Consider the following 10,628-nt stretch of genomic DNA (forward strand, 5'->3'; position numbering starts at 1 on the left):
AAAAGTTATGACCGTTTGAAGTTTGGATAGTTTGGGGCCAAGTTGAGTATGTTGGGTGTACAAAAAGGTGTACGCCGGAACCAAATGACTTATAGTCTTTAGTTAGGGGTGGAAAATCAAACAACTATGTCGTGTTTTTTTTCTGAAATAATACGACATGACAATGTTTTATATAACACGAACACGAAACGACACGATGTCGTGTTTTTTTAACTAACACAAAAACGAATCAATTAAAAAACAACAAACACGATACGACACGATAAAGATAAAATAAAATAAAAATTAGTTTATTTAATTAATACTTAATAATACGTAACACAATAAACATGAAAAATAAATATTAAATCGTGTCAATTTTGTATCGAATTTTGAACACAAACATGACACGCCATCATGTTTTTTTTATATTTAACATGAACACGAATTCGAATTTCAGTTTCGTCTTAATTTTGTTTTGTATCATGTATTTTTATTGTGTCGTGTCATGAATTGATACCCCTACATTTTAACTACTCAAACTTTGTTAGGTCTCCATATATAATAAAAATATTGGTGAGTAGTGCTTCACTTTTGGCATATGAGATAAAACGAATGCTTTTACTCTGTGAAAGCACACACACATCTATATGTTGTATATAATACATCTTATAGTGATTTTATAAAATTCATTTTAGCTCAGATATATCTGTTTGGATTTATTCAGATTAAAACAAGAGATAACTAATCACAACAATTTTTTTGTGAAATTTGTATACGAGAGATAGAAACTGTCATTTATCGAGAAGGTTTACCTACATTGTTATCTTCCTTTTTCGTAGATTTTGTTATTTGACATATAAAAATTTATGTTTATATCATACGTATCCTTATTGTATATATTATGAGACATTTTATACAACTTATACCCATAAGTCAACATGTTTTTTTACCTTTTTTTAGTTTGACTATTGATGTTTTCAATTACTCATTAAACTTTTTTCAACATTTTATTTCTCAAAACTGTTAGGGAAAAAGAAATAAGAAATAAGAAAATATGAAATGAAGATTTTGTCGTCAAATAGCTCTCCGATACCAATGATACAGTTAGCACAGTAAAAAAACAAAAAAAGAACAAAAAAAAATATTGTCATCTGCAAAACCTCATGTACGTCCAGTTATCATCATTATCGATGAATAACAGCCTGGTGGTACTAGGAGTAAATTCGTTGAAAGAATAGGGGTATAACTGTAACTTTGAAATAGATATATGAAATCAAGGCGGCTTTGTAATTCGTAAACTTGGAAAGAATCACGTGAGTCAACTTCAATCCAGTTTAGCTGAGCTGTCAGTGTACAAGTGTCAAGCGTGTCACGTCGCCGTTAGGTGGTGACGTTACCCTTTTAGCATATATTTTTTTTAACAAAGAGTAACGAGAATAATTTATTGGATGATGTTAGTATTTAGGATTTATTGCATTTTAGTCCCTGAACTTTCCTTATAACCTATCTTTTTCCCACTATAGTTTCAAGATTTTGCAATCAATTTTTGATTAATCATTGAATTAGGGTTATGTTTCCGTTGCATTTTTTCACCGCTATTATCGGAGTTTTTGCACTAACATAGTACTTGTAACAAATATTTATTAAATTATTTGTGAGAACTATGTAGTGCATGAGTTTTATATATATATATATATATATATATATATATATATATATATATATATATATATATATATATATATATTCATTCAGGTTCATTTGAGACCATTCTAATTTTGTGAGACCGTGACACCAAATCTAAAAATAATTTTAAAATGTAAAATAAATGAAAAAATCCAAAAAAAAAATTAATTATTATTTTCGGAACTTGAATTAACTAAAAAAAATAAATAAATAAAAATCCCGTTTTTTTTTTTTTTTGAAAAGTAAATGAAATATTCTAAATAGAATATTACACTGAATATTCTAAAAAATAATTTTAAAATGCAAAATAAATGGAAAAATAAAAAAATTCTTTTTTTAAATATTATTTTCAGAACTTGAATTAACTAAAAAAAATTAAAATAAAAAATAAAAAAAAAATTAAAAAATACATCTCACGATCTTACAAAATTAGGCCGTCTCACATGAACCTATATATATATATATATATATATATATATATATATATATATATATATATATATATATATATATATATATATGGGAAAAGTAAATATACCTTTAAGGATATATAAGCTTAGGTACCCAAACTCACCATACTACGTCATTTTGTATTATATATATACATTGTAATTGTCTAATGTTCTTATAATTCAACTTCTAACTTGATTTCATTCAAAGATTTTTATAAATTTCACATTTATTTTCCTCTTACTTAATTTTCATTTTCAACTATAATATATATAACCTAATTGATGTTCGTCAAAAAGATGTGATGTAAGAGGAAGATAATAATGTAATTTTGAAAATCTTGAAAGTAAATCAAGTTAAGGATTGAAGTTGAAGAACATTATAATAAATATATCAAATAAAATGACGTATTATGGTGAGTTTGGGTACCTAAGCTTATATACCCTTAAGGGTATATTCACTTTTCCTTATATATATATATATATATATATATATATATATATATATATATATATATATATATATATATATATATATATATATATATATATATATATATATATATCAAAATATTTGAAAACTGACTTTATAAATTTATAAGCTCAATGCAACAAATTTTTTTGTTCAAAATTCGATTAATATTTTATCCTTAGTCTACGAGACATATTTTGTGAAATAATGACATGGCAGGAAAAGAAAAAACATATTGAAAAAACTCATATTTATAATGGATGCTCCATGTCAAATCAAATCATATGAATGCTAAATCCTTCAACTTTCCATACAACCAAAGCGCACAGAAAAAAGTTGTTGATACTTGATACAAACCTCAAACACCATCTGTGATGAAGAAACTAAAACACAAATACTGCAAGAAATAATAAAATAGGATGCCACGTCATCTTCAACTTGTTCCTTCCAAGATTAGTAAAGTCAACCAACCTGTATACAAAAATAATCGTAAGCTCCAATTAATAAGGCATCATCCTTCATGCAGGGATACCTGAACCTGCAAAACTAGAATATTATGTAAGATCACATTTCTTTCTTCATCATATTTATATTCCAATACAAAAATCAAATATATATATATTTTTTTTAATAAAAAAAAAACTATACATCATTATACAAATTCATCCCTACCACCCCAATGAAAGAATACAAAGGTTTCGAGAAACAAACATTTACCCTAAACTTCTACTTATACTTTTCTATTAAATCGATCTAATGAAGAAATAAGGAAAATGACCTAAACGCCCTTATCCCAACATTGACCAATTTGACTTGTGTTACTTGACCTTGGCTAATTTACTATCTCTTTTATTGCAAATTTAATCCACACGACATCCTACTTTTCATTTTGTTTCAATATATTTTCCTTTAAATATTTTCTTAATAAGGCATTGTACTTGAAAAAAATATATTTTTTTCTAATTATAGAATTGTAGTTTCAAATTGTTTTTCAAATGATGACCTTAGACATTGAAAAATATACATATTGCTTTGTATTTGGATTAGACTCCTATAAAGAAATGAATTGTTGAATGTTGTATTTTTTTCTTTTCCATGCATTTAATCCAGAAAAAAAAATGTAAATATAATTTTTTTTTTCAAGAACTTGAAATGCAAACAATCACATGTTTCAGGAGTCCTGGTGAACCTGTACCCTGTACTCCTGCACAGTGAAAAGTGGGTTGTAAGCTATATCTTTTTTAAAGCTAAATGCAAGAAATAGCAATCTACTTTTAACCTTATTTTTTTTTTTCCTTTTTCTTTTTTCTGTAAATTTTCAAGCATGATGCATGATTTATAATACGAAAAAAGAAAACAAGAGAATGAAGGAACAAACCAATCTAGTCATCATATTGCTGATGTGGCTGCTGACGTGGATCATAATACTCATCTCCATTTTGTTCATTACTATTATTATCAGTGGTGGTTTTAGGGCGGGAGTTGGCTTGTTCTCTTTCCCTATTCCATTGTTCAATCTTTGCCCTTCGTTCCGCACTGCCTTCCCTGACCGGACTACGGTTCCGTTTGCCGCCAGGGCTTCTGCTCCGGCCGCTGCTGCGTCGACCGGGGCTCCGGCTGCGGTGGCGGCGGCGGGAGTCGGTGTAATCACCGCTGGCTGCCCTTCTTCCGGAACTCCGGCCACCGCGCTCGTCGTAGCCACGGTGGCGATGGGGACTGTGGCTTCGGCTTCGGCTTCGGCTTCTTCTTCTTCGACTTCTTCCAAATAATTGCCTCCTTAACTCTCTGATGGAATCAAAGAAGGAATGGAATGGTTAATTCCATAGAAGTGAAGGAATGTGATTCCAACCATTTTGTTTGATTTTCAGGAAATTTTGTTTTATTTTAGGGTTAGTCTCATAAAAGACCTTATATTTTGAGTTTTTTTTTTTCTGGATTAAACCTCAAGTTTATTTTTTGTCTGGAAAAGACCTTGTATTTTTTTTCATTTTTTCCGATCCGACTCTTTTACTCATTTTCTCCGAAAAAAAATGTAAAATGTGAGTTTTTTCAGGAAACTAAAAAGTTGAGGATTTATTTGGAAACATTTAGAAGGTTGAGGGGTTTTTTTCAGAAAAAAAAAAAAAAAAAGATAAAGCTGAGGGTTTTTTCGGAAAAATGAAAAGATACAAGGTCTTTTTCAGGCAAAAAATAAAGTTGAGTTTTAATCCGGAAAAAACACCAAATATAAGGTCTTTTGTGATATTAACCCCAAAAAATGTAAAATGTGAGGGTTTTTTCAGGAAAAACTAAAAAACTTGAGAATTTATTTGGAGACATTTAGAGGGTTGAGGGTTTTTCGTAAAAAAAAAAAAAAAAAAAAAAAAAAAAAAAAAAAAAAAGTTGAAGGTTTCTTTCAGAAAAAAATAATAAATATATGGTATTTTTCATGAAAAAAATAAAGATGAGGTTTAATCCGGAAAAAAACACAAAATATAAGGTCTTTTATAAGATTAACCCTTTATTTTAAGCATTGTATTTACATATTCTATAAAAATTATTATAAAGATTCATTCCCATTCTTGGAAGCCCACAAAACAAGATAATAGAAAGTAATAACTCATTCCATTCCATTATCTTGTAAATTCGATTGATTTGTCATTCCATTCCATCCAAACAAACTAACTAACTCTAACAAAATATATATATAAATAATAAAAACTTAAAGTAGAATAGAAAATAACAAAAAAACTGACCTACTGATCTTTTTTAAATGCATGAAGTTGCAATAACCACCACGATTGCATACATTTTCTTCATACTGCCTACATGTAGCTTCACGAAAATCTGTCACTGGAGAAAAGTCCACAATGATTGGACGCCCTGAAAAATATAAATTATTTTATGTTAAGACACTATATGATCAACTATTTATTAAATTCGATTAATTAACCATTCATAAATTGGATTTCAAGTTGTAATATCTTATGTTAGAGTAAATCTTGATGTGTGACTGTATTGATTCAAATGCTCTTAGAAGAAACACAAAACATATAGCTGTAATTGTAAATTTAAATAAGAAAAAGTGTATACCTGCATAAAACCTCCCAGTGAGATTTTGAAGAGCATTTGCAGCATGCTCTTCTTCCCTAAACTGGACATACACATTCCCCACCTGTTGATAAATAACAAGACTTGATTTAACAAGAATTTAAAATAGCATAATGAAATTGATCAATTTCAAGTAAGTTAATATTATAGTATTATACCATGTGGTCAGCCAAGTTGTCACATATGTTTAGGCTTTCAATCTCCCCATACTTACTCAGCTCTTCAAACAAATCTTCATAGAAATCCTGCATTAGAACAGTAGTTGTAAAGTGGGGAAACACAACAAATAAAATATATTTAAAACCTTAAAAAGGAAGAAAAATGGAGTATGAAATCCGTGGTAGAAAGTATAATATGTTTATCCACTAGTTGGCAAAGAATTTAATTACATTTCTCTCTTGTTTATTGAAAGAGCATAATAGCATCATTATATTAATGAGATGTAGAAACATAAAATATTTAATATAAGTGAAAACTTTATAATTATTCAACTTCTAATATTGAGTTCCATTCCATCAACCAAACATGTGAAGGATTACAATTTCTTCAACTTCCCATTAAGATTTCATTCCTTCCAGTAGCATTATGCATGTGTGCAAACTCCCTAAGAATAATAGCCACATTTACATGTAGAATTAGCTCACAAGTCATAAAGATACAAATGAACCTATCACCAAATTAACATCAAGGTAAAACAGCATGGAATGTATAAATGTATAATCAAATCGTATGTTCCTGCTTACAAGTTAAAACACCATTTAAGTATGAATTAGGAGAAATCTACGGGTATTCCTTATTCATACAAAAGAAAGTGCGTATCTTTCATCTAATCGTGTCCATTCATCTAACCAACTCACAAAACCAGGCCAGATGACAGCTAAAACAAAAATTAATATCTAACGCACGAAATCTATGATATAAACACATAACAAATCCAACATTACTGACACAATTCATAAAAATTAGGGTTAAAACCTCGAAGTGATCTTGGATTTTGCGAGGATCAAGGGGTTGACCCTGCGGATCAACACCTGGAGTGATGGAATCAGGACGCTGGTACATGTTGGAAAGCAATAGGGTGGGGCTGATGCTGGGTTTGGTGTGAAGCCTCGAGCATCTGTCGCCATGCCGACAAGCTCCGATCTTGAAGTAGAAGGGACAATTCACTCTGTCCTTTTCTGTACCGAAAATTGACGCCAAATGCTCCGCCATTCTTCGGTTGCTTTGAATACGAGTTGATTATTTGGAGATGTAGCAATTAGGGTTAGGGTTTATGTGGAAAGCATTAAGGTTCGCTTAATTACTTGTTCCACAACGATGGAAATTTGGGGGAGAAGGAAACTTTTGTGAAACGGCAGCTACTTATAATAGGTACCTTATTATAATATAAATAAATTAATTTCGAATATGCTCACATGAATAGCTGGTTTGCCCGAGTGGTTAAGGGGGAAGACTTAAGATCTTCTGCACATAAGTGCGCATGGGTTCGAACCCCATAGCCAGCAATCTTATCTTTTCTTATTTTTATTTCTTGCAAACTAACAATTTGATTTTATTAATCCAACTAAAGTATATCTAAAATAAACAAGTAGCCAAATAGATATATAAATGACACATATTTATACAATTTTAATGTTTAAATAATTATATCTTCTCCGACTTTATTAAACATTTTGTTTGTCGTGGTTATGTGGTTTTAATATCATAGCAAATGACAAAATGTATCAACATACTTTTATTAATGTTACGTTTGACATGTCATAAATAGTATGTCAAATATAAACTAAGTAGCAAACGATAAAATAGTTGAAACATTTTTATTGATATATCTTTTGTCCTAATCTTGATTATATGTAAGCGAGAGTTAAGAAACTAACGTGAAATAACATTCGTTCAATCACTTCTCTTCTCAGCTCTATCTATGGTTTCTACTTTCACATGTCTTCTGGCCTCTTAGTTGTTGATTTTGTCCCTTCGGCTCCTCCTTTTAGCATGATAATATTTAATATAGTTCTCATGATATAAATGCTACAAAATTATTGTTTATATGTTGGTTTTCTCTTAGATTGCAACTAAGGTTAACTTCAATATTTTTAAAACTCGAAGATAAATTAACTACAAACACTAATTTATTTCGTAAATTCAAACATAATATAATAATTGGTGTTCATTCATTTTCTAATGCATGTTATTATTTTTATAATTGATCTGAAATTACATATGGTTATTACATATTTTTATATGATATTTACGTATTATAGCAAAACTAGAATAATATGGTTATGAAAGTGTTTTTCTAAACAATTTAGAAAAATATTTTTTTGATTTTTCAAATGTATTTTATTGAAAAAATTGAAGAGTTTTAAAATTTTATAAAAGAAAGCAAATTTGTAGAAATGCTTATACGGTCTAAGAGATACATTTTTAATGCAATTGTCAAAACGACGCACACCTCTAAGAGGCACGGTGCGTCTAGGACAAATTTTGTCTATAAATAACATCTTTTAGTTCATGCATTCTTCACACCTCAATTATCATTCTCTCTCGATTTTCTTCTTCATTAGCCTGAGAAATCTTAGTGTTTAGGGTATTTTGGTGAAGCTCTGAGGTCCTGGAGTGCCCAACATTAGTAGCTAACAAGTTGGAGTTTTGTCAGTGCAATTTTCGGACTTATGTAAGGAAAATCTTTGTAAGTTAAGCTACAATTATTTTGTTTTCAGTGTAACTTGTATTTATATGCATAGTCGTTGTTATGAATTTATAAATAAAATTTATCAGTGATTCCAAATCATTATACTGATTGATCTACTTACGGGGGGTGATGTCTAGGCTAGATTTAGTGAGGTGTTTAAAGTGGGATTTTCAAACAATATACTATGTATATCAAACGGATCCTACCTCTGATATGATGTTACATGGTTGCTCCTTACTTGATAGATCTTGATGTAGACATTGAGATTGTTGATGAATCTAGACTATTAAATTAGCCATAAGAAATATTACACTAAGACTTAGTGATAATTGAATCTAGGTCACATCCAAGGAAAAGCTAAGTGATGAAGCGAAGCATTGTCCAATTTACAACCATCTATTTTATCATGTGAGTGCATAGTTACTTTCAGCTTACACATAAATATAAAGTATCTAGAAGATTAAATGTTATGTATGCCTATTATCTGCATTACTTGGTATCTATGATATATAATTATGATTTTACCAACTTTAATCGTATATGTATTTTCGTATAAAAAATATATCAGGTAGTGATGGGTAATGAAAGATGAAATAATGAGATGATGATGAGAAGCCTTGACTTTTGATGAACCACTCATCTACCAGAGTACATATGACGACCACAGACTATTCTAGACAGTCTAGTGGAACGCTATCAAGCTTACAACATGTAGGTGTTAATGAACTATTTTTTCAGTTGATGTACTCCATCCCCCCTTGATTGCCTTATTAACATATAGTGCTAAGGGAATCCTCCAAGCAATATTGTCTCCCAGTTGTTGATGATGATCCTTAGGATAGGTCCCTTGAGGTTAATATTTTAGGATCAATATGTGAGAATAACAAGAATGGGTAACCAGGTAAATTATTTGATGTGAAATATATAATCAAATAACTTAATTAATGTGCGTTGAAAACCATATATGCTCACCAGGCTCCCAAACATGACCCACTCAGTTTATGTGTATCACGGGTAGTGGTACGAAAGCACATGGATGATGAGAGATTTGAGGAGTTTGTAGGTCATTAGTATAATAAGATTTTGTAAGGCCTATTAAGACTTGTTTGTACTTATGTATTTGTATTGACGATGACATCCCTGTTAGGTTATGAGCAAAACATCTTCTATATTGCACATGCAAATTAACCCTAAAGCTTTGGATCTAGGTTTTTCTAATTGTACATGCAATAATCATCCAAAGCTTACAAACCATAATACTAGCATACAAAAATCGAAATCAACATCTAATAAACAAGTTAGAATGTTACCTTTATTTGTAGCTAAATGACCTTGAGCTTTTGAGAACCTAGCACCTCAAATGTGATGCCTCAAATAGATCATAAACACCAAAGCAATTGGAGAATCTTAGAGAGAGAGAGAGAGAGGGAGGAGGCTCAACATCGGCTAGTTGTCCTTCTTAGGGTTCAAGTGGCTAATTTTAGCTATCCTAAGGGTTCCTTATATAGCTGAGCAGTTAGGGTTTTAGTCAAAACCCTAATCTAGTTGCTTAGTCCTTAAGCAGCCCAAATGATCCTTCCAAAAGGCCCTTTGGACGATTTCTATGTGGACTCCCACATAGAATCTATCCATTGCTTCCTTATGGATCCTAAGCCCAACCTTGTAACTATCTTATAATTACAATATTAGTCCTATTGATTTAATTAATCTCTTTTGACCACAAAATCAATTCTAAATTAATTATTGACCAATATTAATTAAAAAACATGATTTCTCATTTAATATATTATTCATATAATATATTAATAAACCATAATAACCTCTTTCTCCATTATTCATCCAGTCAAGTTACTTTGGTGAAGGCAACCCAAAAGAACCATGCTACAACCGAGTCAAGTACATACCAAATATAGTTATGGGCTTAGAGACCTAATCCAACAGTCTCCCACTTGGATAAGTCTAATAACTATAAATGCAAGTACAACTTCAAAATTCGATTAGCAATCATAGCTCTCAAATGTCGTTGTCGAACTCTTACACATCCTTTAGATAAGGGATCTTATAATCCTCTGTTCTCAAGATATCGTGTGGACAATTACATGGAACATAGGCATACTTATTGTCCAACAGTTTGTTTCTCGATCTATGATTTGCCTGACATAGAACTTAACTGAACACATCAATTCAGTCCTGACCGGGCCCGTCACATAAGTCAAAACAAAATCATTGAGGGGCCCAAGATATCGCTTTTACCCTC

At 30.5% G+C, this 10,628-nt stretch overlaps 1 protein-coding gene and 1 non-coding gene across 4 annotated transcripts; one reads left to right on the forward strand and one right to left on the reverse strand.

The window, feature by feature from the left end:
* Positions 1-2,822: 2,822 nt before the first annotated feature.
* Positions 2,823-7,025, reverse strand: LOC145030864 (splicing factor U2af small subunit B-like). Of its 3 annotated transcripts, XM_078979302.1 has the most exons (7): positions 6,655-7,025; positions 5,838-5,924; positions 5,662-5,743; positions 5,325-5,451; positions 3,968-4,374; positions 3,756-3,793; positions 2,823-3,060 (listed from the first exon to the last, which is right to left on the reverse strand). In XM_078979302.1, the coding sequence occupies exons 1-5, from the start codon at positions 6,889-6,891 to the stop codon at positions 3,972-3,974; spliced, it is 936 nt and encodes a 311-aa protein (XP_078835428.1). In that variant the 5' UTR covers positions 6,892-7,025; the 3' UTR covers positions 2,823-3,060; positions 3,756-3,793; positions 3,968-3,971. The 3 variants fall into 3 exon arrangements, with proteins under 3 accessions (XP_078835428.1, XP_078835426.1, XP_078835427.1); XM_078979300.1 differs by lacking the exon at positions 3,756-3,793; XM_078979301.1 differs by lacking the exon at positions 3,756-3,793 and having other exon boundaries at positions 2,823-3,135.
* Positions 7,026-7,101: 76 nt separating this feature from the next.
* TRNAL-UAA (transfer RNA leucine (anticodon UAA)) lies at positions 7,102-7,184 on the forward strand. Its single transcript has one exon. It is a non-coding gene; the product is annotated as a tRNA-Leu (tRNA).
* The last annotated feature ends 3,444 nt before the right edge of the window (positions 7,185-10,628 follow it).

This window comes from Lactuca saligna, chromosome 2, assembly GCF_052625555.1.
Source record: "Lactuca saligna cultivar CGN05327 chromosome 2, ASM5262555v1, whole genome shotgun sequence".
Lineage (NCBI taxonomy): Eukaryota > Viridiplantae > Streptophyta > Magnoliopsida > Asterales > Asteraceae > Lactuca > Lactuca saligna.

What these genes read in the sequence shown, in the direction of transcription:
- LOC145030864 (XM_078979300.1), bottom strand. Translation starts at nt 6,891, where the DNA reads ATGGCGGAGCATTTGGCGTCAATTTTCGGTACAGAAAAGGACAGAGTG. An exon ending in CACTGGGAGGTTTTATGCAG is followed by an intron (nt 5,452 to 5,661) that starts GTATACACTTTT and finishes TATATTTTTCAG; the next exon opens with GGCGTCCAATCATTGTGGAC. An exon ending in CATTTAAAAAAGATCAGTAG is followed by an intron (nt 4,375 to 5,324) that starts GTCAGTTTTTTT and finishes TGATTCCATCAG; the next exon opens with AGAGTTAAGGAGGCAATTAT.